The sequence below is a fragment of the Zonotrichia albicollis genome, chromosome 8 (genome assembly GCF_047830755.1).
Source record: "Zonotrichia albicollis isolate bZonAlb1 chromosome 8, bZonAlb1.hap1, whole genome shotgun sequence".
Taxonomy (NCBI): domain Eukaryota; kingdom Metazoa; phylum Chordata; class Aves; order Passeriformes; family Passerellidae; genus Zonotrichia; species Zonotrichia albicollis.
The window spans coordinates 23499578-23526306 of record NC_133826.1 but is presented as its reverse complement, the minus strand read 5'-3'; the positions used below and the strand labels follow the sequence as shown (position 1 = coordinate 23526306).

General features: G+C 43.6%; 2 protein-coding genes and 1 long non-coding RNA gene across 5 annotated transcripts; 1 reads left to right on the top strand and 2 right to left on the bottom strand.

The window, feature by feature from the left end:
- The first annotated feature begins 951 nt into the window (after positions 1-951).
- On the top strand, positions 952-23710 carry RO60 (Ro60, Y RNA binding protein). 3 transcript variants are annotated; one of them, XM_074546274.1, is made up of 9 exons: positions 952-1758; positions 6493-7081; positions 7844-8064; positions 8332-8478; positions 9735-9872; positions 10101-10217; positions 10966-11079; positions 11478-11624; positions 12513-23710. In XM_074546274.1, the coding sequence occupies exons 1-9, from the start codon at positions 1165-1167 to the stop codon at positions 12663-12665; spliced, it is 2220 nt and encodes a 739-aa protein (XP_074402375.1). In that variant the 5' UTR covers positions 952-1164; the 3' UTR covers positions 12666-23710. The 3 variants fall into 3 exon arrangements, 2 of the variants coding, with proteins under 2 accessions (XP_074402375.1, XP_074402374.1); XM_074546273.1 differs by having other exon boundaries at positions 6490-7081; XR_012581400.1 differs by having other exon boundaries at positions 1144-1758; positions 6490-7081; positions 10966-11072; positions 12513-12651.
- On the bottom strand, positions 2529-5869 carry LOC141729864 (uncharacterized). Its single transcript, XR_012581419.1, has 3 exons — positions 5795-5869; positions 4950-5026; positions 2529-3575 (listed from the first exon to the last, which is right to left on the bottom strand). It is a non-coding gene; the product is annotated as an uncharacterized LOC141729864 (long non-coding RNA).
- GLRX2 (glutaredoxin 2) lies at positions 22516-25886 on the bottom strand. The gene is made up of 4 exons (XM_074546282.1): positions 25501-25886; positions 24426-24495; positions 23531-23707; positions 22516-23003 (listed from the first exon to the last, which is right to left on the bottom strand). The coding sequence occupies exons 1-4, from the start codon at positions 25869-25871 to the stop codon at positions 22884-22886; spliced, it is 738 nt and encodes a 245-aa protein (XP_074402383.1). The 5' UTR covers positions 25872-25886; the 3' UTR covers positions 22516-22883.
- Between the last annotated feature and the right edge of the window lie 843 nt (positions 25887-26729).

The window sequence follows — 26729 nt, the reverse complement described above, 5'->3', positions numbered from 1 at the left end:
AAAAACCCAAACAAGACAGGCAGAGAAACTATTTCAAGAATTTCTGAACCTGTGTATGATGATACTGTCTTTACAAGAGAGTTGCATTTAAAGAAAAAGCAGAGGAGCTTAAATATCTCTGATCACTTCATGTCCTTTGCTTAAGTGAAAACAACACTGTTTATAAAGGCATTATCAGCAAGCCCAAAGCAGAACTTTAAACATCTGCCTCCAGACAAACATCTATGGTAGTAGACCAAAAATGCTGTATGTTCAAGCAAGACATTTGCATAATACACAGCCCAAAAGGTTCAAATATTTACTATGTGGAAACTTCATTTATTAGTTAAATAAAAACGTAAAAGAAGCATGTCTGGACTTTGTTTCTGAGAAGAAGACACAACAAAGTATGAATCAATGAAATGTGGAATAAAATAATTTTGGTTCTTTGGCTGAGAATAACCTGGCTGCTGTAATAACCATATATTCACCAAATATTTTAAATGCAATTCAACACAAAATTTAGCATTCTAGAAGGCCAAGCAGCTGCTTACAGGCTACCCAGCCACTACTACGCCCCACAGCTCAGCCTAGGCACAGCCCTTTCTCTGAATGTCCTCAGTCCTGGGGCTCTGTAACCCGAACACCGTCCCAGGGAAGTTCAGTTTGGACATTCGGAGGAGTTTTTTCAAAGGGCTGATGAGACATTAGAATGGGCTGTCCAGGGAAGTGATGGAGTCACTGCCCTGGAGGTGTTTAAGGAAAGACTGGACATGGCACTCAGTGTCCCGGTCTGGCTCACAAGGTGATGCTGGGTCGTAGCTTGGCCCCGATGATCTGAGCAGCCCTTTCCAAGCCCAAGGGCGCTGTGGCTCCGCGCAGTCCCTGCCGAGCCGTCCCGCCGCAGAGCAGCAGGTGCCGGGCGCGGGCCGGGCCGGGCCGCACAGGCCGCGCTGGGGCCGGGCTCGGCGGTGCCCGCAGGCGGCCGGGCCGGGCCGGGCACACCACGGGAGCCGCGTTCGCCGCCGGCAGCGCGTCCCAGCCCCTTCCCGGCCCTGCAGCAACCGAGCCCCGCATGCCCTCACTGCCCGGCAGGGACAGCGGGCTCGCACCCAGCGGTGCGGGAACAGCCCCGCGGAGCCCCAACCCCTGCCCGGCCCCGCTCGACGCTCACCGAAGCCCTTGATGAGCTCGGTGAATACGCCCGGGTCGCTCTCCATGAGGCACCACTCGCCGGCGCTGCTGCCCCCGGACATGGCGGCGCTGCCGCCGCTCAGGCTGCGAGGCCGAGCCGCGCCGCTCCCTTCCCGGCAGGACCCGCGCCGGGCACCGCCATGGAGAGGCGGGGCGGCCGCAGGAAGCGGCGAGCGGGACTGGATCCGGGGCAGCTGCGGGCGCGGGCGGCACCGCCCCGGCCGCGGGAGGGCCGCGCCGCGCCTCGGGGACGCGCTCCGGGGCGCCTCGGGGGCGGCCGGCGGCCGCGGGGCCCTCGGGCGGCGCGGCGGGGAGCGGGGCCGGGCCCGAGCATGGCTCCATCCGGGCACCGCGCGGGGGGCGCGGCCCCATCCGGGTCCTGGCGATGCTGTCGGGGCGCGGCGGGCGGGGCTGGAGCGGGAGACGCGGATCCCCGGCGGCCGGAGCGGGACTGCCCTGCCCGCCCCCTGCACGCCCGCAGCGGCCCGGCCGCCGCTCGGTGTCCCCGGTGCCTCCCCGGCTCATCGCCCCGCGGCCCCCGGCGCTGCGCCACCGCCCGGCCCCGCCCGGGCCGCGGCCTCGCAGGCAAGTGGCGCTCCCCGGGCTGCAGGGGAGCGGGATGCGGGGTTCCTGGGCCGGCCCCGGGGGTGCGGGGCAATGCGGAGAGGCCGGGGGGCAGCTCCGGAGGGCCCCGGGCCGTGAGGGGCCCGCGGGGCGTTCCCGGGCGGGTCTCCGGCTTTACGCGTCCTCCCGTCACGCGTGTTTATCGTCTTTATGGAGACTGACAGCTGCCATCGCAGCTCGCCGATATCCGCTTTAGGTGCTTCGATCTCCTAATTCTGCCCTACGTCAGCTAAGCTGCCTTGGCCCCCCAGTCAGTACGTTTTTTAAAGCGGACAGCCTCTTGCAAATTCTGCAGTAGAAATGCGTGGGCTGGTATGTGGTTCCTATAATGGGATGTCTGCCGTGCTCCTGTCCACCACTCCATCCATGGTTTGGGAGGTGTTCTCCTGGCATCCCGGCTGACGTGGAGGTGCTTATTTCCTGAAGTATGAGAACTATGTGGTCAGAGCTGTAGCACAAGTCTGATTTGTTACAACAATGTAACTCAGTGTGATGGTTGTGGTCTGTCCGCTCAATTAACTAGAAGACGTTCCTTATAGTCTGCAGGTTAATGCTTATACAGAATTTAAAGGACAGAGAAGCAGAATTCAGTTTCTCGTAGATTGAAGTATATGTGGTTTTAAAGTATTCAAAAGCAATTTGAGAAGTTCTCTTCAAAATGTTAATGCTTTTTTGGTCATGAAAGACCAGACTGTTTCAAAGTTTAATTCCATGAGATTTTACTACAAAGTGTCATTAGTTGTTAATGTAGCAGTTAAACTTAAGAACTAAAATGATAATCTGTAGTTCTGTTAAAGCTTTATACTTTGCATGTTTTTTTTCATCCATCCGTGAAACTTGTCAGACATTGTATTTCTTAGGAAAGCTAGGACAAGTTGGAAAAGTCATGGAACTTAACAAATGTCAACTTAAAGAACTGAATCATGCTATGGTACAGCAACATACAAATATTGACTTACTACTCCACGTGTACAGACTGTTTCAGAGCAGTCAAAGTCATATTTTACTTACACATATCTATGGCAGCTGAAATATAGTGGGTTTTCTCTTTCATTAATAATGGTGAACAGCCATGGAGTTTAGTTTAGCAATTTTTGTTATAAAAATCCTAGTCTGGGACTTTTAAGAATTGCTGTTTGCATTCCTGTAGTTCAGAAAATGAAAGTGCTTGTGGAGCCAGAATATTGTTGATAAATCCTCCACAGGTGTTTTATATTCAAGTTACCAACTGCAGCTCAGCAGGTGAAGAGTAGGCTTAGAGCAGAGCACATGTTAAGTGAGCATCTGCATTTATCCACCTGTTAGGGTAAAGTTGCCTCTGTGGTACAGGTATTAAATCAGCTTTAGGTCTGGGCAGAGGAGACAGATGGGTCCAAGGAAGGGAAAAGCTTTGGGAACTTTTGAGGCTGGGATGTAATACAGAGTTAAAAATGAGTTGAGCACCTCAACTGTAAGTGCTTTTCCAGTAACTCTGGTGAAATGTAAATCTGATACTTTTACTGTGACTGTTTAGTAGTGAGATTGGTGGTTTGCATCAGCTATTGTTGGTTTCAAAAGTAATTTTTAAAATACAGGTTTATTTTTAAGAATTTACAATTTATGTTAGACAGTTGTTGGAAATTCTAACAGAATCTGGGTTGCTTTGTTTCCTAAGAAAGGAAATTAAGAAGCTAAGTGTCAGAAAAACTATTTGAAACCATCTTTTTTATTATGGGTTTGTGTCAATTATATGGATGCAGGTGTATGCCTCTTGCCAGTGTTGTGAGTCCATGAATAGCCTGGTCCATACAAAAGCAGACATAAAAATTATCCATTGTTAATATCCATAAGAGTTTCCTCTCTACAAATACCCTCTACAAGTTTCCCTCTATGAAAGCTACAGCAAGAAATCATTCTCAGTATTTTATACACATGGACATCTTGTTGTCCATGGGTGATCCTTTATGCTTCCCATTCTTATTTTTCCTTTAAGATAATGGTGTTTCTCAGTATCTTTCATGTGCCATTTTTTCTGATAACTAAATGGATGCTTACTGTGATTTCAAGATTTTTATTTGGGTTTTCTGTGTTTTTTATGAAACATTATTGACTGTGTAATGAAATGAGCTAATGGAACTGGATTGAAATAAAATGTCTTTAGACATGAAAAAGTTCTGATCTGGTATTCATGGAAGGGGAATACCACCCTTGTTATTTTCAGTGTATTTGCATGCTTCAGATGTCAGGGGAAAAGTCAGTTCAACATGATGTGTATTTAAGTAGGTTTGGCAGGAAACATGCTTAGAATATATAATTTTAGCTGAACACCAATGCTCTAAATAATACAATGAAAATATTTCTTATTGATTTCCAATGAAAGTTGCTTTCTTAAACCAGGTGCCAGCATGTGGCTTCTATTTTTATGATTTTATCAGTTTGTAGAGTGTAATGGGAGCACTGATGATGGCTGTTTAATTCTGGGTGCAGATTAATGCAGATAAGCAAAATCAGAGGAAAGGTGCATTTCAAGTTGCTTGCAGAAAAGGGGAAATTCTCTGTCAAAGAAGTAGGGAAGTTGTTTGTAAATCAGAGTGTTACTTACTGAAACTGGGAGGGAGAAACCCTCTGTCTACATTAGTGACATTTGTTTGTGCTACCTTGTCCTGGTAAAGGGAGCAAAATGGCTTTTGTCTTCACTCTCTGAATAAGCAAAAAAAGTCAAAAAGAGATATCTTCAATTCTTGAAAACTGAAAATGTTTGAAATGCCATTTGTGTAAGCTCAGACTTCAGTCCCTGTATTTCAAGATTTATATGCAGTTTGATGGATTGTTTTAATGGTTCTGACTTTTTGGCTTTCAGTAGGAGCGCTTGGTGGTGTTCAGTGTAATTTTCTTGTTTGGTGAGAAATGAGTAAACTAAATTTATTATTGCACTATTAATGTTTTGGAAGTAGTGGTGATGAAGAATTTTCTTAACTTTACCCTGCTAATTTCATTTCACCTGTATTTGCTTCATTTTAAATGTCCTGGCTTGATTTTTGCTGTGCTAGATGTTCTCCGAGTAAGAGCAGGGGTGTTGCCCTACAAATATTACAGCTCTCTTGCAGCTCAGGAGTGTATAAATAGAAAGACCTGAATGATTGTGAGTTTTTGTGCTGATTTTTGCTTCTTACCTTCAAGTGTAAAGCAGTACAGAATCCAAAATGTCCTGTTTTCTTGGATCTCACTTGGAGCAGCGGACTATTTGAGCCTGTAGCAAAGATAATTTGTTCTTGAGCTGGTTAGTCACTGAAACCTACACCTATAAACTCTCACAAAGTCTTCCAATTAAACAGTTTTTCCATATCTTAGTTGTTCATTTTAGCCCCATTTTTCTTCAGTTGGTTGGTATTAGCAATTCTTAAGCAAAACAGAGCAGTGCAAGATCTGAATTTTGAGCCATTTAGTCTGCAATATAACAATCTACCTAAGAAAGTGATGCAATATATGTGAAAAATGCCAACCACTTGTTTTTAAAAGTTTAATAGTAATAAAATGGTTATAAAAATAGTAATACAATTAGAGTAATAATAATTTGGACAAATTGAATTAGGACAATATGAGACAATAAGGACAAAGAGTTAGGGATGTCCAGGTACCTTTTTCTGGGCAGCATGGGCCCAAAAAGGGATGCATAAAAACAGTGACCTGTTGCATATTCATGTACGATACATAAATTCTATTCAAACACAGGATTCTATCTGGTCTGTGTCAACTTCTTCCTCTTAATCCTAACTTCTTCCTTCAAGGTGGGAAGAAGTTCATTTCTTCTGATAAGAGGATAATAAATTGCTTTGCTCTGAAAGACTTAGATTGGTTTAGAGTAGAAGCTCACTGTCTAACATAGATGATAGGTATTGGAAAGTTACTGTAAATATTGTACACATGGTTTTTAGTATAAAGACATAACGCCTTCCTGGGGGCAGGCAATGTTGTTGTGATTATATTGCAAAGGTTCCATATTGCTAGAGTCTCATACCTCCTTGACGTTTCTCGTAGGCAGCTCCTCCAGGCACCGACTCTTCCTTGTCCTCACAGCAGCCAACTGAGTCCAATTCTTCCCTCAGCCAACCAATCCACTCTTTTATAACACTCTTCTTATTGGCTACCGCTGTGGCCTGTTAACATCAGGCCTGCTCCTAAGCTTTAATCATTGACCCAGCTGCAACTCTTTAGGGAGTAAAATTACTTTCTATACTACCTTTATTTGCTTATATTCTATCCCCCTACACAGTGTGCCTGGAACTGTCCTGCAGGACAGACCTCGGCAGGGCAGGAGAAAATTTTTTTATAGATAAGATGCAGTAAACAACCTTGAGACTGAGAACTGAAGAGCTCTGACTCATTCTTCAAGCGCTCGGGCTGGGAAAAGAGACTTTTAACATTCCCAGGGTCGCAGTGAGCCAGAAAGACCCCGAGACCAGGTGGTTTTTGTGTGCCACTTACTGGGGTTAAATAGTTTCTGAGTTAGTTTTTAAGAAGTAAGTTAGTCACTATTATAACTTAGAGAGTTTTTTGTTTCTTTTCACCTAAGTGATGTGTATTACCGGACACTTGGAGTGTACTTAAATTCATTAATGAAAGCTTAAGATGACAAGCTCATAGACCCCGTGTGTTTACTTTGCTGAAAGAGCAGTGAAGCGCAGTTGCTAATGAGAGGTGTTGCTGTTGCAGCAGAGCCTGGCGGTGCGGAGGATGCAGGCGGAGCAGAGCCCAGCGCAGCCCCCGAGCGAGGCGCCGGGGCCCGGCGGTGCCGCCTGGGACCTCACGGACAGCACCCGGCTGCAGCACTTCCTGTGCTTCGGCTCCGAGGGCAGCGCCTACCACGTCAAGGAGCACAAGCTGGGCTTTGAGAACGCCGAAGCTTTGCTGAGGCTCATTGAAGAGGGCAGAGGCTGCCAAGTTGTGGAAGAAATCAAAGCCTTTAGTCAAGAGGGCAGAGCGGCAAAACAGGAGCCCCTTCTCTTTGCCCTCGCCGTTTGCTCGCAGTGCTCTGATGCCAAAACAAAACAAGCGGCGTTTAAAGCTGTCCCCGAGGTGTGTTGCATACCAACCCATCTCTTTACTTTCATCCAGTTTAAAAAAGATCTGAAGGAGGGCATGAAATGTGGCATGTGGGGCCGTGCTCTGAGGAAAGCTGTTGCAGATTGGTACAATGGAAAGAATGGCATGGCTCTTGCTTTAGCAGTTACAAAATATAAGCAAAGAAGTGGTTGGTCTCATAAAGATCTTCTGAGGTTGTCCCACCTAAAACCTGCCAGTGAAGGTAATAAATTTTTATCTACCTGAAAATACTGTGTTTTAAACCTTTTATATTTACTGTGGAAGTATTTTTGGAAACTTGAGTTCCATTGTAGATGAATTCTTAGTGAGAATATCCTGTCTTAAAAATGTGGGTAATCATATAAAAAAACAGACCTTCAAGGTAAACAGGCTGTATCCTCTTAGTGAGGATATCCTGTGAATTGCATCTTAAAAATGTGGGTGATCCTATCAAATACCAGACCTGTTTATCTTCAAGGTAAACAGGGTTTGTTTGTTATTTTCTTTCATATGCCAAGGGAAGACAAAATAACTCCCTCATTTTGTTCCTATTTGGTTACAAATGATGAAATAACCCTTTTTTGTTATGTGGGAAGATCTGTTGACTTCAAATCTTAAAATAATAGAATTGTTTGGGTTGGGAGGGACCATGAGGATGATCCAGTACCAATCCTTCTGCCATGGGGAGGACACCTCCCACTAGCCCAGGCTGCTGAGAGCTCCATCCAGCCTTGTCTTGGACACTTCCAGGGATGGGGCAGCCACAGCTTCTGTGGGCAATGTAGCAAATACATGAAGCTCCTTACTTCTAAGGAGGTGAATACAGTAATTAAAAGTATTGCTCTAAATTGTGTGTGGCTGACCTTTTCAGTAGGTGTTTGGTAGGTCTGAGAATGAAACCTGCTAATTGATTTGCATGCTAGAATGATAAAATCCAGTATACAGATGGTAATCCTGCTTGAGAAATGGTTTTCTTTTCCATCAGGAATTGCTATAGTCACTAAGTATATTACCAAGGGCTGGAAAGATGTCCAAGAAGCTTATAAAGAGAAAGCAGTTTCTGCTGAGACTGAAAAACTCTTGAAGTATCTGGAGGCTGTGGAGAAAGTCAAACGCACAAAAGATGAATTGGAAGTTATTCATTTGATAGAGGAGTATGGTCTAGTTAGAGAGCACCTCCTGACAAACCATCTGAAATCTAAAGAGGTAGGTAACTTCCTTAGTCAAATTCTCCTTAGAAGTATGAATTCTCTACAGTGAGTAATGCTGTTCAGAGTCTTAAGTCTAGATTTCTTTTCAAAATAGCCCTTACACTGTTTTTCAAGTTGTTTACCCAAATAGTTAATTTAAAATAATTACGACTTTAATATAATTTGTACATTTATTTTAAAATAGACTCATTCAATGTACAGCTAACAATTCTTGTGCTTTGAGAATCTCATCTTTCCGTGTTTCCCTTCTCTTTCATCATAGGTTTGGAAGGCATTACTCAAGGAAATGCCTATTTCTGTATTGTTGAGAAACTTAGGAAAGCTGACAGCAAATTCAGTGCTTGAACCACGAGGTTCAGAAGTGGCAATAGTATGTGAAAAACTGAGAAATGAGAAACTGCTAAAAAAGGTGAGAACTTCATAATCAGTGCCAGCCCTTGTGGATTTTAATTTTTAATGTTTAGTTATGTTAGTATATTCTATTTAAAAACTGCAGTTTAATGCCTGCAACTTTATTTTAAAACTTCTGTTTATAATTTCTCATTTGATTCCCCACCTGCTTTCTGAAACATTCAGATAAAATAAGTGTACTGGCAGCTATTGGATCTTTTCTTAAGTAAGGGTTGTGGCAAGCTGTGCTAGTTGGGTTCATCAATTTCTTCTGAGTCTTATAGTTTTTAAGTGAGTTAAGAAAATAGCACAGTAGCTGAGGGGTAAAACAAGATGGGCAAGGGGACATTCCTCTTTTCTGATTGCTTTATTGTCCATCCAAGTGGAAGGAAAGTAAGAGGGGAAAAAAGGGTTCTCCAAAGAGAGAATAACATTTTCAGGAATTTAGTCTAAGGTAGAGACGATGACTGTCTTGAGCAGCGGTTTTGTGAGCTGGGAAGATGAAAATCAGGACACTGAAATTCTTCAGCACCAGAGCTGAGTTTAACACAACAACAAAAGTCCTTTTCCCCCCATCCTATTGCCGTTCCTTTTCTCTGGTTCCTTCCTGGAGAAGGGAGGGCAAAGACCATGGTGCAATACCTTGGTGGAAGATAGACCATGCACAAGCACTCAGATTCACTGAGTTTTGATGCTGGCAGTGATTAAGGACTGAGACGCCCCTTTTGGATAAAGATAACAAAATGTCCATATGGTTATATAAGTTAAGTTTATATATGGAAAGCAAAAAAAAAAAGTTTGGAGTGTTTTATAGCATGAGAAAAATGAATGCTATGTTCCAAAAATAATTTATTGCCCAGTGTTAATGTATCTTGTATAAAGTTAGTTTTAAGTTGGTTCTTTTCCTTGCTCGGACTCCTTTCTCTTCAGCTGGGCAGGGACTTTGTTTTACTGTAAGCCTGTGATGGAAAATAGCTTTGGACAATCATAGAGCTGCAAAATGTTACCAGAATTCTGGCGATGGCATCCCATTTGGTGTTAATTAGAGGATTCTTGAGAGGGAGTGGGGTCCATTGTCAGTAACCCACAACAGTTCATCAGTTCATCCAACAGCTGTGTAACTGCATGAACTCGTTAGGTTTAACAAATTTCAAGTAACCGTATACTAAACCTGAGATTTTTTGTAGCAGGAACTTATTTTAATTTCTTTTTAGTTTGTTACGTTTTTTAAGGAGGTGAAGTTTTCATGTCCTTGTTTTTGATTTCTGCCCGTAGGGTAGAATACATCCCTTCCATATTTTGGTTGCATTAGAAACCTATAAAGCTGGACATGGAAACCGAGGGAAGCTTTGGTGGCGTCCTGATCAAGACATTTTAGAAGCTTTAGATGCCTCATTTTACAAAGCTTTCAAGGTAATAATAGTTCTCAAATTTGTTAAGCTTTTTAAGAGTTCTGTGTTTTCTGAAAGCTTATCAAGAACAGATCCTGGGGTGGGTAACAATTCTGAAACTTTGGCAACAGCACTGTCCTGATGTTACCCAGAAAGAGGAAAAAATGCCCTCTTTAGGAGTGAAAGCAGAAGAAGAAATGAATATATAAATTATGTGTACCTATGATATTTTTGTCTTTTATTTTTTCAGACAGTGGAACCAACAGGAAAACGCATTGTAGTTGCAGTTGATGTTAGTGCATCAATGACACAAAAGGTTTTGGGCAGTGTGCTCAATGCCAGCATGGTTGCAGCAGTAATGTGTATGGTGAGGCTTTAAATTTCTTTTATTTATAACTGTTTTCAGCTTGAATTGCTTTTTTGAAAGGTGCTCTAAAGCTGGTTAGAAATCAAGAGGAAACTCACATATAATATTTTTTGGGTACAGAAGGTGTGACCTTGTGCCTCACTGCTGAAGGCTCCTAGCAACCATATTCAGAAATATCAGTTTGAAGAAGTTGGTCAGGGCAGGTTTTTCACTTATCTTAGCCATAATAAAATGGCTTACTATAAGTAAAAAAATGATAACTTTATCTTACACATTTTAAGTTTTTCAGAAGCATTCATAGAAATATACGGAGTAGATTAAGAAATGTTGGGATAATTCTTATATCTGTTTGAGTTGTCAATGTGGCCTTTACTCACAATTACTTTCCTCTCAGTTTAGCATTCTAAAGCTTCTTGTGTTGTATTCTTTTATGCAGAGGAGTTGAACTTTTGTTGGCCCTTAAAAATGGTCAAGGTTTTATGTCAGAGGGGAGGGAAGAAAATGGAAGTATCTTTGGTTACAGTAATTAGAGCAGTTGTTCAGCTCTTTTTGCAGTGTTTATTTACAGAATATTTATTTACAGAATATTTAAAGTGTAGAGTGAACCATTACTGTTTATGAGCAGCCATGATGATTTCAATACAAAAGCATTTGTCATGCTGTGTGGTAGGGAATAGCTCAGTTCAGACATGAAAAATTCAGAGTAATGTAACTGCATTATTTTCACTCTTTTCTCCCTCTTTCTCAGGTTGTGGCACGGACTGAGAAGGATTCCCAAATTGTTGCCTTTTCACATGAAATGGTCCCATGTCCCGTGACGGCTGACATGACCTTACCTCAAGTTTTAGTGAAAATGTATGAAGTATGTAAAAAAAGTCTCAGCAGTTACATTGTATTTTCTTTGTCATCAATCCTACTACCTTGTTTAATCTGTATAGCTCTAGTACAAGATTGGATTTTTTTGGTGCATTTTAATTAGAGAAAGCCCAGCAAACGTCATTATTTCATTTGCTGGATATTAAACATTGCAATTTAGAATGTCAGTGCTATGTCATGATGAGTTAGCTTGAAAAGAATGCTTAAAAAAATTCAAACAAAAAAAAATCTTGGACAAGCTGAGATAAAATGCACAAGTTTAACAAAGAAGCCTCTTTGTGTAGTAATTGTAAGACATGAAGCTTACATCAAAAGAAATTTTCCCATGGTTTGTTAATTTCTGTATTAATGTGTTCCATGTATATTTATTTTTTTCTCCATAAGATTCCAGTGGGTACCACTGATTGTTCCCTTCCAATGATATGGGCTCAAAAAACTCAGACAGCTGCTGATGTCTTCATTGTATTTACTGATAATGAGACCTTGGCTGGGAATACTCCTCCTGCAGTGGCCCTTAGAGAGTACAGAGAGGTAAATTGCTTCTGACTGTTTATGATTAATAAATACTGTACAAAGTAAGTATCAGCTCTAAAAATCTTTTCGAGATTGGACTGGGTGTGGCTTTCTTCAGTAAATAATTATATATTGTTAAAAACTTATCAATCCTGCAGTTAGGCAGAACTAGTGCACATATAGCAGTAATTGTGTGTATTTAAAACCACAGAATTGCTAAGAGGATTTGTAATTAGCCTGCCGTGCTTGGTGTGCTCCAATGTTCATGAAATTTTGTTACTCAGGGACTGCATGAATTTCTAAATTATATATGTAATTGATGGGGTAAGTTTTTATAGTTGTTACAGGATCATGTTTGACTCTCAGGACTAAGTTCAACTATGATGTCTGCGGTAGATGTCAGAATGTTTCAATGAAGTACTAAAGACAAGTGTCAGGAGGATGAGGTGACAGTATCTTGTGAAGAAAGCCTATTGTATTTTAAAGGGACTGCTCTAAGCTGTACAGCTTCCTAATATTACAATAGAACAGGGAAAAATACCTTCTCCAAGCACATTGCTATTGGAAACCCTTATTTATTCAGCAAACAATCCTTTATGCTTTAAATAAACTATTTTTGAAACTACCAAAAATGTGTTTGTCAGGCATGGGTGTATGGACTTGAATCATTACATAGTTTCCACCCTGTTGAAATGAATACCAGAAGTCTGTAGCTTGGTTTCCTTAGTTGAGGTTAGCTGCCATTCCAGTGCTGACAGGCACCCTGCAGTTCTGATTCTTGCATTCCTCTTCAGACAGTGCCTATGCAAGTGAGATTTGGCCCTCTGGCATATTTAAATTACTGCATATGTGCACATTTTTTATTCTAGATGTGTTTTCTGATATTTTTTGCTCTCCTCTCTCTAGAAAATGGGCATTCCTGCAAAGCTGGTGGTTTGTGGGATGACTTCCCACGGTTTCACGATCGCAGACCCGGACGACAGAGGCATGTTGGATATCTGTGGCTTCGACACAGGAGCTTTGGATGTTCTTAGAAACTTCACTTTGGATCTGATTTAACATTTGTAGGCATCTGCTCTTCCCAGTGGGTCCATTGCTGGCAACAGACTTCACCCTGGGAACTCCCAGCCAAATATACTTTATTAGCTCATGGCATATTGTATACATATCAGAATGTTACAGGAGGTGGTGGCACTTCAAGCATCTCTGACTAGAGCTTCTCACTAAGGTGTTTGTAAGGTTGAAACAGAACTTCAGTCTCATGCAAATCTAACAGAGAAACTCAGTGCTGGCATCTCTGGTGTCAAACTGTCAGTAGCCAGCGATCCCTCTGCCATTGGAGGTGGCAGCCACATGTCACCGCTGTCACCCTGGGACTTGGTGCCATGCAGCAGCACACTGTGTATTTGGACACTCTTGGTAATGGCTGGCAGTGCAGTCACATCGCCCTTCAGAGTCCTGCAGCACAGCTGTAGCCCTGCTCCATGCTCCTTTAGAAAGGCATCTCCACTCCTCAGCCACCTTCCTGGTATCCAGCACCCTCCTTTTCCCAAGGCAGTTGGTTTATTCCTGTACACACACTCAAACTCTAGTTGGATTCATTCCCTGACCAGCCTGGGCTTTATGTGAGCTGGAGCTCCAGAGGGCATAATCTTTGGTGTGATAACCACAGGAACTGTGCTCTGAGTGCTGTGGGCCAGCACCAGCCACTCTGGATCTGTCCCAGGGGTGAACAGGACCCCCTGTTATGATGGGCTGGTGGCAGGACCACAGTGTACTTCACAAACCCTTGCTCCCTGAGCTTCACCAAAGTCTTCCTGGCCAGCCTGGCCTGCAGCACATCAATCACCCCATCCCTGTTGTCCTCAAGCTCCACAGCATCCACTGCCTTGAGGAGAAGGGTGGTTTTGCCTGGGCCCAAGGAAACACCACCACAGCAAACACTTTGTGTCAGCATGCTGGACCCTGCTCCTGCTCTCCACCAGTGCTGGAGTCAGCCCAGACACCATCTTGGCCACATCCACCTCCTCAGCAGGGTAAGTGAAGAGGACCACAGTGCTGTCCAGCTCCTCATGGACTTTGGAGTTCGTCTGCTGCAGGTACCCCCTCTGCAGCAGCAGGCCCAGCACCTGCTGAGGATGTGCTGCCTCCATCAGCCCCAGGAGCAGGGCTGTACTGCAGGATGTCCAGCTTCCTGTCCCCCAGGACTTCAGGAGCAGGTGGTCACCTCCAGGGCCCTGAGCACCACTTTGGAGTCACTGAGGAGGGTGTAGAGGGAGATGAGGAGCCCCAGAGTTCAGACCTTCGCCTTTTAGGACTGACAAAGTCCCTTGCAAACACTCCTGAATGGAAAGCGGTGCAGAAAGGCTGGACATTGTTCAAGGATCTTAAAAAAGGAGGAGCAGGCTGTCCCATGTGCTGAGAGATGAGCCAGTGGGGAAGAAGACTGGCCTCGTTGAACAGGGAGCTGTCACTGGAACTCAGGGAAAAAAGACCTTTGGAAAAGAGGCAGGATGCTCTTGAGGACTACAGGGATGTTGTTAGATTATGCAGGAAGGTTGGGAAAGTGAAACCCCAGCTAGAAATTAATTTGGCCACTGCTGAAATAAATAATAAAAAGTGTTTTTACAAATACATCAGCCACAAAAGGAGAGCCAAGGAGAGAATCTCCATCCTTTATTGCAGGTGAGGAGAACCATTGCCACAAAGGATGGGAAAAAGGCTGAGGTGCTTGATGCCTTCTTTGCCTCAGTCTTTAATAGTCAGACCAGCTGTCGTTGGGAAGACTGAGAGACAAGGAACAAAATGAGGGCCCTGTAATTCAGGAGGAAACAGTGACCTACTCCTCCACTTAAGTGTTCAAAGGTCCCTGGAGTCTGATGGAATCCACCCAAGCTGCTCTCCACCATTTATTATCAGTCCTGGCTAACCAGGGAGGTCTCAGGATGCCTGGAGGTTGGCCAGTGTGACACCCATTGGAAGGAGGATGCAGGAAGCCACAGGCCTGTCAGCCTGCCCTCAGTGCCAGGGAGGGACGTGGAACATCTGGATCCCACAGCATGTGCAGGACAGCCAGGGACCAGGCCCAGCCAGCATGGCTTTGTGAAAGGCAGGTTCTGCCTGACCAACCTGATCTCCTGCTATGAATGGTGACCTCCCTGGTGGCTGAGGTGGAGGCTGAGGCTGTGGCTGCCTGGGCTTCAGCAGAGCCTTGGACACTGTTTCTCTCCTGTCTGACAAGATAGGAGCCTGTGGCTTGGACAGGTGCACTGTTTGCTGACTGAAAAACTGGCTGGATGGCTGAACCACCACAGAGTGGTGGTGCCTGAGTCACATCCTGCTGCTGGCTGGCCACCAGTGGTGCTCGCCAGGGCTCCCTGTTGGGGCCAGTCCTGCTCGGTATCTTTATGGCTGGTTTGGACAAGGGGATCAAAAGCACCCTCAGTTTGCAGATGGCACCAGGCTGAGTTGATCTGCTGGAGGGCAGGAAGGCTCTGCAGAGGGATCTGGACAGGCTGGGGCCATGGATTGAGTGTGGGCCCAAGTGCTGGGTCCTGCCTTTGGGTCACAGCAATCCCAGTCATGCTCCAGGCTGGGGCAGAGTGGCTGGGAAGTTGCCCCGTGGAAAAGGGGGTGCTGGTCAGGAGTGGGTGAACAGGAGCCAGCTGTGCCCAGCTGGGCAGCAAGGCCAGGGGCATCCTGGCTGGCATCAGAAAGAGGGGCAGCAGGAGCAGGGCAGGGCTTCTTTGGCTTGGCACTGGTGTGGCTGAACCTCAAATCCTGTTTGCAGCCAAGAATTGGAGCAGGCTGCCCAGGGAGGTGCTGCAATCTCCTTCCCAAAACCACGTGGGTTTGGTGCTTAGGGACCTGGCTCTGTGGTGGACCTGGCAGTGTTGGGTTGATGCTTGGACTCGATCTTAAGAGCTCTTTTCCAACCCTCATGGTTTTGTGATTTTTATTAACTTTTTGTGAAGGGAAAACAAGAAAAGCAGATGAGGAATCTCTTTTTTTATTTTTCCTGTTGCACACAATTTAGAATAACAGTGAGAAGTTTGCTAAAAGGGGTTACAGGGTTACATAGTGTATAATTTAATTTCATTTATAGTAGACTATAAATATGGAGAGATTTTTAATTTCCCCCATTGCTGTGGAATGCTTATTTGCAAGAATAAATTCATTAATTACTTCTAGAATGGAGCTGGAAGCAAATGGGCTTAGTATTTTTAATAATGGCAGTTTACCAGCAGCTTCATTGAGAGAGAATTTTCTTTGGGCTTTTTTAAATCTTTGTATTTTAAGTGTTAGTAATGTTCAGTGGTTTCCATGGCTATGGTTAAAATCTACAAAAGAAGTTTTTTCTGGTATGTATTGAGACCATGTGACTGTGATACAGTGTAAGTTACCCAGGGACATTTTATACTGCTAAAACTGAAAGTGCAAGAGCTCATGCTAATCTTTTTCTCTCTGGATTATCATCTGGGTTTTCAGGAGGAAATATCTCTTTAGGTAAATTGGGGGGCAGTTTCTGCACAATACCATTTCAGAAGCACTAGTTTAGAATTAAAAATACTTTACAGGGAGTTCTAAAACTGTTTTTAGTAGAAAAAGACCTTGGAAATGACTGGGATGTCACATTCAGTCCTTGTCACAACTTCAAGAAGCATCAGCACACCTTCAGTGAGCAAGATAACAAGTGCATGTGTCTTGGCCTGCTCAGCAAAGCTGAGTGGGAGCAACCAGAAACAAAAGCTACATTTTTTTTTTTCAGAAGAATGTATTCAATGACTCAGAAACAATCTTCCTAACAGGAGAGTGCTTCATTTTTAAAAATCTTTTTGTAGGTTAGTGTTACTTCTGATTTCATCAATTAATTCAAGCTAACATATTTCAAAACTACCTCCAGTTTATAGTGACCAATTCTTAAAAACTTTTATGAACTGTACAGTTGCCTCCTTCATGTTCACAAAATCATGTTTAGGAAGTGATTGAAACTGGATTCTTAATTTTTTATTTTTAGTCTCATTGTAAGAGTGTGACAAGGAGAAAGCCAGTGAGTATTCTACCACTTTGGAACAGAAACTGATAGCAGTTTGTGTGTATATGTATTTAATTCTGTGTTTTCTATGTGTATAGGGGGGAAGTTAAAAGATCTCTTTAGTAGATCAATCTTACAAGATCTGAAAGGTTTTTTAGTGATGCTTTAAAAACTTCCTCTAAAACATAGATATTTCAGCCTCTTTTAAGCTAATACAGACTGTTTTAAACAGCAAATTTTATGTTAATTTGAAAATAATTATGATTTATAAAAATATCATCTTTACCCATAGTGGTAAATGACACATCATACCATATTTTTTTGCCTAAAACCCAAGCTTTTAAATGTAAAATTGAAGTTCCTACTATACCTTTGGTACTTGTAACACTTGTCATTATGCCTCATTCCTATTGATGATAAATTCCAAGCTTGCATTGTGTAGCTGGGATATCTCTTTTGGTGCTAAAATAGGATGTAACATGTTACTGAAGGTATTCTGCTACTTCCTTCCACTCTCCCTTAATGCATAATGAATCCAGAGAGGGAAGCCTTTCCTGACATGGAGCAGGGCTGACAGAGCTGCTGGGTAGAGTGTTGCCTTTCAGCCAGCATGAATGTAAGTCACTCCTGAATTCTCACTGCTCTCACAGAATGCTTGGGGACACAGGACTGCCACCAGCTCCTCAGGTGAGTTCTAGAACAAACCAAGTGTTCCTACAAAAGCTGAGACACAGCACTTTGGGGTTTGCAAAAAGAAAATCAGCCATTTCTCATGAAAAATTGCATATCATTTTTAGTATCTAAACAAACACCATGAGTATGGGGAGTAAGCTCATTTGCTCAATACATATTAATAATTATTTCCAGTAAATGCACTGATGTTTTGGGATGGGTTTGGTAGTAATGCATTTTAAATGACACAATAGTCAAACATCTGATTGAGTGTTTCCTTCTAAGCTAGAGATGTCAAGAATAACTGATAGATGAGTATCTTTTGCAAGTACTTTTTCTTATTTGCAGTAGTATTTGTGAAGTAATAGGAAGTATTTTGGACTAAATATAAAATGAAAACTTAAAACAGGTGTTTCAAGTAACTTTCAAGTAAATTTATTGCAAATAAAAATTAGAGTAGTTACTAACAGATTGAATGTATGGTTATAGTGGTGTTACATCTTTGGAAGCAGTCCAGTTGAAAATGCAGTTCCTTGAACTAGAGTGTGGAGGTAAAGATGAACTTTTCAGTAGGAGTGATAGAAACTGTAGGTCCCTGTACCTGTGGGCACTGAATAGTTGTAAGCAATGATAAAAGGTTGTCATCCCTGCTGGGGTACAGAATGTGCTCCTGAACATGTATAGTAACTCTGGACTGAAAACCTGGTCAGTGGTTTATGAGATGTAAAACCAGCACTGGTCAGACCACGTTGCCGTCTGCTCCTCCTTCAGGATTTGCACAGGGAGGGGAAACTGAAGTAAATGCTGACAGCTGCAATTTTGTACTATGTGGACCTTTCTTTCTGGGAGTTTCTTTCTGGTTTTGCTATTCTCTTCTATTAAGGGGCATAGAAGAATGATGCTGCAAATTCCTTGTCCATAGACTGGATATTTTTTATCTGCCCATACACTGAATTTTAGGGGACAGCATCTAGTCTTTAGTTACTAAACTGATAATTCCCGAAACAACTCTAGACATGTAAAGAGGTAATAATTACTGTAATGCTTGAAAAAGAATTTAAAAAGTAAGTTAAGACAAAATTGATACACTTAAGCTTCAGTTCAGTGTACAATAAACAACCTACTCTTTCACCAAAAAGGAGACTTTCAAATCAGTAGTGGTCATTGCACTGGAGGAACACTGACTGGAAAAGCAGAAAAGGGACTATAATTGTGCACTGCAGTTTACCAGTAAGCATTGAGCAGGGACAAGTTTAAAGCTAGTTAATTTTATTCAAAATGCTGAATGAGAAAAGGTCTAAATGCAGAGTGCAGCTGTAGACCAGGGAAATGCATGTTTCCTAAAAATGCAGGTTTTCCTGGTTTCCTGATTGCTAACAGTTACTGGTTTCAGTTTGACTGCCATTTCTCTGTGACCCCCTTGACAATTCTGGAGCTTAGACTATGGTATTGAACACTGTAATGTGTTTACTTTAGCTTTAAGAAAGAAGAAAAGCATGTTGTGGTTGGAAGCACAGCAGAAGTGAAACATCCTCTTGTGAGGAGTGAACATCCAGGGTCAGGTTTCTTCTTGGAAGGGACACAATAAATGACATGGAGAGGGCAGGAGGCTCTCGAGTTTTTAAAAATAACGCAGTGATCTCATCAGCATTGAGTAATACATTCAATAATGACAGTAATAGTTTTACCAAGAAATAGAATTTCGTGTCAGGAATTTTAGACCTGGAGCAAGGAGTAGGAGAGTTTGAGGTGCTTGTAGAATTAGATTGCAGTCCTCTGTTTCAAAAAGATGTCTGAGGGTAGGTGTAGTTCTGAGGTCAGCAGGGCCAGTCTAAATGCCCACTGTGTGAGGGCTGCTAATAACTGGCACTAAAATACCTTGCTGCTGAAAACCACTGTTAAACCTGTTTGTCAAACACAAGTCTTCAGGAGGTTTATGCTGGTTTTTCACATTGCTGTTGTTAACTGATGCCCATAGACGAGTATGCCTTTAAAAGGCTGTTCAACAAAGTATATTCTTGGCTTAAAAACACACCACCAGTTTGGGAAATGTATTTTAATAATGGCTCTGACTGTAAAAACACTAGGAAGATCTTTGTCTGCGTTGCAAATACTGCTTACCCTGTCCTGAGCTCACAGGAACAGAGGCTTTTGTTTTGGTTCCATTTATTTTGTTTCTTCTTCTTTTGCTGTCCCCTTTTCTCTGTTAGTGTTGGTTATTTTTCTCCTTTCCTGTCTTGTCACCTCAGACCTATACTTGAATCTTTTTTCACAAGCTCTCATCCATTCCTTTTTCTTTTATTTTTGCCTCTATTCTTCTGCCTTCTTGCTGTCACTTGAGTGTGCTTGCTTAGCTCCCTGCCCCAGAACTGATGGCATAGTATTTCATGTTTCTAATAATGAATACTTTTTGCTATTCTTTAATTATATAAATCTCTTACAAAATAGCTAATTTGTTGTATCTGTCAGATTTTTGGTAAAACTGAGTGTAAAAATCAGTTACAAAAGTATACTTTGTTTATTACAAAAATCCATCATCTGCCTGTGAATGGCTTTATTTGAAAAAAGTAACAATTACAATTGGCTCTTCAAATGTAAAGTTTTTTTCTAGAAGTACTTCAGTAATTTGAAACTTTTCATTCTTTTAAATAGTATCAAGCTGCTGTCATGCAGAATTATGAAAACTTTAAAATTAATATTCTGGATAAACAGGCAATTTCTTTGCAATATTGACAAGAGAAAGTCTTGAAAGAATAGGCTATAGAAGTAAACCTAAGTAAAGAATCATTTGTGTTTGAATCATGAGTTTCTTGTGCTTTTAACCCTTTTATTTAGTTTCTATGAAATTCCACCAGTTTCTAGGTTTATTTTGCTGTCTGCAGTTGTTTGCAGTGCACAGAAAGGCTGCTGTAAGCAGCTGCTATAATGACTTTCTTGCTGGTAGAGATTTCATCTTACCGTGACACTGGGGGGTGTGCAAATGGCTGAGCAAGAGTTCTGGGGAAAAGGTGAAACACTGACCAGGACAGTGTTTTATGGATATGCTGCCCTGAGGGAAATCATAACGGATAAGCTAATTTCAGCAGAAGGTGTGGTGTCTTTAAATATGTGTGCTTACATATCTGGATTTATGATTCTGATACTGCAAAGTGTGGTTTCTTTAGGTATTTCTGCATTCTGAATTTAAGTTTAAATGTATATATATTTGCATATATATGTGGTATGTTAAGAACTTTTACAAATGCTTCATTAACAAATAATGAATATAAGTAGCTGTTTTCCTAATGCTACCAGCTTAAGAGTTAAGCACAACTAGTTACAAATAAAATGTCTTTTCATTCTCCTGTAAAAGTGCAGTTCTAATCCTTAAAAATAATTCTGTATTTAAGAAGCAACACATGTGCACATTCACAGCTCTGTGTGCTTCATTAAATAATTCAGTGTTTGTTTCCAGCTTCTTCTGCTTCTTAGAAGCTTGGGAGTTAAGATGGATAAGCAGGTATCCAGATCTTCTACTGGATTAATTTCAATATTTAGATCCCAGGACAAGCATATTTTAAGAGAAACAACTTTGTCTTGGAGACAATGCTAGGGGAAAAAGATGGAAATTTTTAATGACTATTCTTGAGGTTCTTAATTTTGGTTGGGTGTTCCCCCCCCCCCCAGATTAGAACCACACTTTAACTGCCATATCATGTTTAATTAACTTAAGCATAACATGGCTTTGTGCCATCCAGTAACAAAGGCACTGTCTTGCTGCTACTTTCTGTGAAATTGTACACAATGAAAAAAACTGTTTGGATGGGGAGCCTTAATATGGTTAAAAAGAAACATAATTAACCCTTTGGGTGCCTTAAGCTAGATCCTGTTTAATGATGGGGCACTCACTTGCATCTACAGGCACAGCTTATTTCAATGGCTGCAAGAGAATTTGCCTTAAGTGACAATGCCCTGGGACTTCCACAACTTGGAACTCAAAGGGTTACTTTAGACTACTGGTTAAAAAAACAAGCCTCTAAACAGGGAACAAAATGAAAAGGTCTTTGAAAAATTCCTTTGCATACTATTGTTGTTATTTTTACGTGATGGGTTTATCAGCTTTGGGGACAAAATTGTTGTTAAGCTTCTGGTAAAAACATCACTGGCTGAAGAATTGTACACAGAGCATAAGAATACTTGGTATTCTTATATGACTGTATGTGCAAAATAAATTGCTTTATTAAGTGTAAATTCAGAGAGAGATGCACATCTGTGTGTTTACCTTGATGACTGTGTCCTAGCACCACACAGGAAACTGCAATAATTAAAATGAAACAAGGTCAGTGTGTTGAATTAGCTGATTACATATTAAAGATGCACAATGCAGACAATTGCATACTAAAGACTTTCTACAAATGATGCAGTTTAAACTGAGTTCAAACCTGCATCACAAAAATGAAGCTGTCAAGTTTAAGTGATATTCTTGCTGTCCTAGTTAGCTGGAATTAAAGATTGATTTTTTTTTTTCCTTGAGGGAAAAAGTAGTTTAGGTACATGCAGTGCTGAAAGCAATGGAAATAACAGGATTCTTAATTGACAAAAAGTGAGTAAAAATTAATTGACTAATGTTTTTATTCTAATATGTGCACCTTTAGTTGTGCAATGGTCCCTTTAACTGAAGAGTGGGATATAATTTTCTACTTGCATATGAACTACTTTGAAATAACCAAGAGTCTTGGCATTGCCTGGTCTGGCTTTGGATGTACATTGTACTGAAACTATGGAATTTTAGTCATTTCTGTTAGACATTTAACTGAAAGTTAAAATGGCTAGTAAACTGCATTCTGGCTGTAGAATTTAAGTACTAAATAAACTCTATGCATATTAGACCTGCTTCCCTTGCTGTTATGTTCCATGCTGCTGTTGGATCAGTTGTACCACAGTGTGCAGCTGAGTGCCCGAGCTGCCTGGCCCCCTGGAAGCCATTCCTGAATGGCAGTGCAGGCTGATCCCTCAGAGTGCAGAGCAAAGATGAAAGCTGCCACTCTCTAAAGCTGCCAGAGTCTTTATTCCCTTTTCTGTTCCATTGGACACACGATTTGGGGGCTGGGTGATCAGGCACTGGCGTACAGGAGAGGCAGACATGCACACACCACTATCACTACAAACTGGGTTTGCTTTACACTTCAGTTTGACACAGAATAATTATATTTAAAGAAACCATAAAATAAAATTGACAATTTATTGAGACAAAGCTAGAAAGCAAACTAATGTGCAGCAAAACCCACAGGATTCTTTTAGCAGAGCCTGGGCTTCCCTGGAGCAGGATGTAATCACCATGAAGTGACATCACTGTCTCACTAAGAGCCCCAAGAGTTACAGAATGTTTGCTAATGACCATTGGGCTTGTGGGAAAGCTGAGGCAAGGACACCAAGTAATTCACCAAAGCCATAAAGTCTGTCAAGAGTGATCTGTAATTCAGAAAGCCATGGTTTGAGGTTGTTGAGTGCAGCTCATGCTGTGTCTGTGATCTTCTGATTTCATCTGAAACTCTGTTCATACAAAGGAAGACGAAGCTAGAGGTGGTTGCTCAGCAAGGTTGCTTCGATTTGCACTGATTAATTAAAGGAAGCAGTTTGCCTTCCTCATGAAGCCTTTGAGCATCTGTTGCACCTCCAACACAAGTCCCATTGATAAACACTCTTGGGACCTATCAAGAAAACAAAAGTTGCATTAGTTACAACTTGGGAAAAAGGTAAACACTCAAGCAAGCCCATGTGGACTCCAGTACACACAATCACTATGTTCTTCTAGATGTGTGTATAATATTAGTGTACAACCCATACTTGTCCATAATATTTACAGAGATGGGAAACTTCATGTGCCCCTCAAAAGTGGGGTGAAGCTACTGAGTGGGTGATTGTAATAAATTCCAATAATTGAGTCAAGTGAGACTATGTAAAATAAAATAAAGTTGTTAAACAATGGTTTAAACATACTAATGAAAAATGGCTTTGATACTTCAATTATTTCAGTGTCAGTAGGGCAAAGATCAGCTGTGAGGAAGAGCCAGAAGGGTTATACAAGAAGAGACCTCCTGCAGCATTTAATTTAGGAGCTTGTATCCCAAATTTACCTGTCTCAAAACAAGAACTTAAGAACTTGCTATGGATATAACCCAAGAGGGATGTGTGTAGCCCAAGCTGTTACTTATTAAGTATAAGAGGATATACTCACTGTTCTGCCACCAGTCATCTGTTCCAGAATGTCTTGGAACTGCTTTCCATTTCTATTTAGGTCCAGTTCCACAGCTGTGTAACTCACATTCAGACCCTTAAAGAGGTTTTTTATCATACTGCAGTATGAGCATGTTGTTTTAGAGAAAATCACCACACAGTTGCGTGAAATAATGTCCTGTGTGCTCAAAAGAAAGTTAAAACTCAGTGAGCTTCAAGCCAATGCACTCAGAACACTGTTGAACACTCCTGAAAGTAGTACACAGGTTAAAAAGCTGCTGTTAGAGTAACAAACACAGGAAAATCTCTGCTGGCACCTCTGAAAGCAGGTTTGACCTGCATCTGGCTCCAAACCAGCAAAGGGATGGTGGAGTGTGTGGTAAACTCTGCTCTGCAGTCTGCCCAGCTCCCTGCATCCCCCTAAATTGTTTGGGACAGTTTTCTCTGTCCATAAGGCACTTGGGATGTGCCAGTGGCAAGCACAGTGACCAAAAGCAGTGGCTGGAAGATACACCCTTATCACTTCACTGTAAATTCAAGGGGATTTCAGGCTATCATTAACTATCAGTAAATTTATAAGACCCATAACTTCCAAAATATTTAACTTTACTTTATATCAGTAATTTTACAAGGTTCTATCCCTGATGCTGATGGTAACACTGAATTTGAGTAGAGGTCTAAAAAAACGCATAAAATGGGTGCAGCCTAGGAAGATCAGGTTCCAGGGCTGTGGATAAACAAAACTGCCAGCATGGCTTGATAACCATGATGAACATAGGAACAGGTTCAACAGGCAGAACTATTTACAGTATTTCTTTGTGTAAATAAGAAAAGGTTTGGAGTAATTGGCTTTTATAAATGCTGAAAATCAGTAAAAGCAACATAAATAATGCTACCTGTATTTGATTCACGGTAGCACCACACGACAATCCTACACAAGCCGTCTGTCTGTTCCCCATTCTATAGCTAAAAAGAAATGACAGTCAGATCTTCGAGCTTTCAAAGGATGGCCACATTGCCCTGTTTCGTTTCGGTAGTTCACTGACTGCGCCATGGTGGTTCCCTTGAGCTGCAGCATGTGCAGCCAGCCCGCTTCTCGTGTGCCCGCAGGGCCGGGGAGCAGCGGGATGGCTGCGGCAGGAACAGCCCGGCCCCGGGGCCGTTACACGGGAACCGCTCCGCGCCGCCGGCCACAGCCACACGCACACGGGTGGCACCCGCGGGCCCGGCCCCCCGCACCCGCCCCGCGCCCGAGCCCGGCCCTCATCGTCATCCCGAGCCGGCCCTCATCCTCATCCCGAGCCGGCCCTCATCCTCATGCTGATCCCTGTCCTCATCCTCATCCCGAGCCGGCCCTCATCCTGATCCCGAGCCCGGCCCTCATGCTGATCCCGAGCCCGGCCCTCATCCTGATCCCGAGCCGGCCCTCATCCTCATCCCTATCCCTGTCCTCATCCTCATTCTCATCTCGAGCCCGGCCCTCATCGTGATCCCGATCCTTGTCCTCATCCTGATCCTGATCCCTGCCCTCATCCTCATCCCGAGCCCTGCCCTCATCCTCATGCTGATCCCTGTCCTCATCCTCATTCTCATCTCGAGCCCGGCCCTCATCCTGATCCTGATCCCTGTCCCTCTCCCAGTCCCGATCCCGGACCCGGTCCTTGTTCCGACCCCGATTCTCGTCCCTGTCCCGGTTCCCGTCCCTGTCTCAACCCTAATCCCAGTCGTGGTCCCGGTCCCGATCCCTGTCCCAGTCCTTGTCCCGATACCGATACCAGTCCAGATCCCGGTCCCGATCCTTATCCCTGTCGCACTCCCAGTGCCGATCCCAGTCCTCGCTCCAGACCGTGTCTTTGTCCCGATCCCAGTTCCGGTCCCGATCCCTATCTCTATCCGTGCCCCGGTCCCTATCCCATTGCCATTCCCGGTGCCATTCCCGGTGCCGGTCCGGCGCCCCCAGCCCGCACTCACCGCCCACCCCAGGCCGCGGCCACGCGACACAGCGCCCCCTGCAGTGCCATGGCTCGCGCAGGAAGGGGCGGCGCTCCCTCAGCCCGCCCCGCGCCGCGCCCGCAGGGCCCCGCGCCGCCCCCGGGGCTGCCCGCCGCAATGCCGGGCTCCGGGAGCGCCAGCCACACCGGGACAGCGCGGGGACAGGGACAGCACGGGGACAGGGACAGCACCGGGACTGCACAGGGACAGGGACAGCACGGGGACAGGGACCGCATAGAGACATCACAGGGACAGGGATAGCACCGGGACTGCACAGGGACAGGGACAGCTGGGCCAGCACAGTGCAGCACAGGGAGAAGGCCAGCACAGGGACAGCCCGTGGCCGTCATAGGGGCAGCACAGGGCAGCACGGGATGGGGCTGATTTCCCGGGATAGGGTCAGGAGAGGCATCAGGAGGGGCTGGATTTCCCGGGATAGGGTCAGGAGAGGCACAGAGAGGGGCTGGTTTCCCGGGATAGGGTCAGCAGAGGCACGGAGAGGGGCTGATTTCCCGGGATAGGGTCAGCAGAGGCACAGAGAGGGGCTGGTTTCCCGGGATAGGGTCAGCAGAGGCACAGAGAGGGGCTGATTTCCCGGGATAGGCCCCGGAGCCGCTCCTGTTGTGAGGCAAGTCGAGGAGGTTTGGCCTCCTGCCCGGCTGACTCCCAATGTGGGGGTTCAGCGGTGCCTTTGCTTTGTCCAGTGTAAAACTTACTTTAAATCTTCTCCGTGCCCGTTTCTGTTGCCTGCTCTTCCTCACGTTTCTTTCCTGCCCTGCAGTTCTTCGGTCAGAAGCCGACCTGTGGAACAGGAGCGTTGGGAATGGAGTGAATAATGGGCCGGGGATGAAGAGCAGCTCCTGCTGCCTGGGAAGTTGCGTTAGTGGAGTTGGCTAATTGTGTAATGTGTGGAATGTTTTTAGTGGCTCCTGGGGAAAAAAAAATAGGGGAGGTTTTACTTTATGTGGAGGTGTTGGATTTTTTTTTATTTCCTCTGCCCAGTAAAAGCTGATCAACAATATTATGTTATTTCACCCCCACATACATTGCTGTGGAGCCTGGTCAAATGAGTGTCCTTGGTAGAGCACTCCTGTGGAATATTCCCTCTGGGGTCTGCACAAGTGTTTCAGTAGTAGAGAAACTTTTCTACCCCCTCTTAGTTGAGAGGGTAAATTGTGCTCTGGATCACTGTTCAGTGCTCAGCCCTG

Excerpts from the sequence above, each read along its gene's own strand:
- RO60 (XM_074546273.1), top strand. The coding sequence starts at position 1,165 with ATGAGCTCGGTGAATACGCCCGGGTCGCTCTCCATGAGGCACCACTCG. Across the intron at positions 9,873-10,100 it reads CATTTTACAAAGCTTTCAAG|ACAGTGGAACCAACAGGAAA; the intron begins GTAATAATAGTT and ends TTATTTTTTCAG. Across the intron at positions 11,625-12,512 it reads CCCTTAGAGAGTACAGAGAG|AAAATGGGCATTCCTGCAAA; the intron begins GTAAATTGCTTC and ends TCCTCTCTCTAG.
- GLRX2 (XM_074546282.1), bottom strand. The coding sequence starts at position 25,871 with ATGACGGCCACGGGCTGTCCCTGTGCTGGCCTTCTCCCTGTGCTGCAC. Across the intron at positions 24,496-25,500 it reads GCCGCGGCCTGGGGTGGGCG|CTATAGAATGGGGAACAGAC; the intron begins GTGAGTGCGGGC and ends ATTTCTTTTTAG. Across the intron at positions 23,004-23,530 it reads AGATGACTGGTGGCAGAACA|GTCCCAAGAGTGTTTATCAA; the intron begins GTGAGTATATCC and ends TTTTCTTGATAG.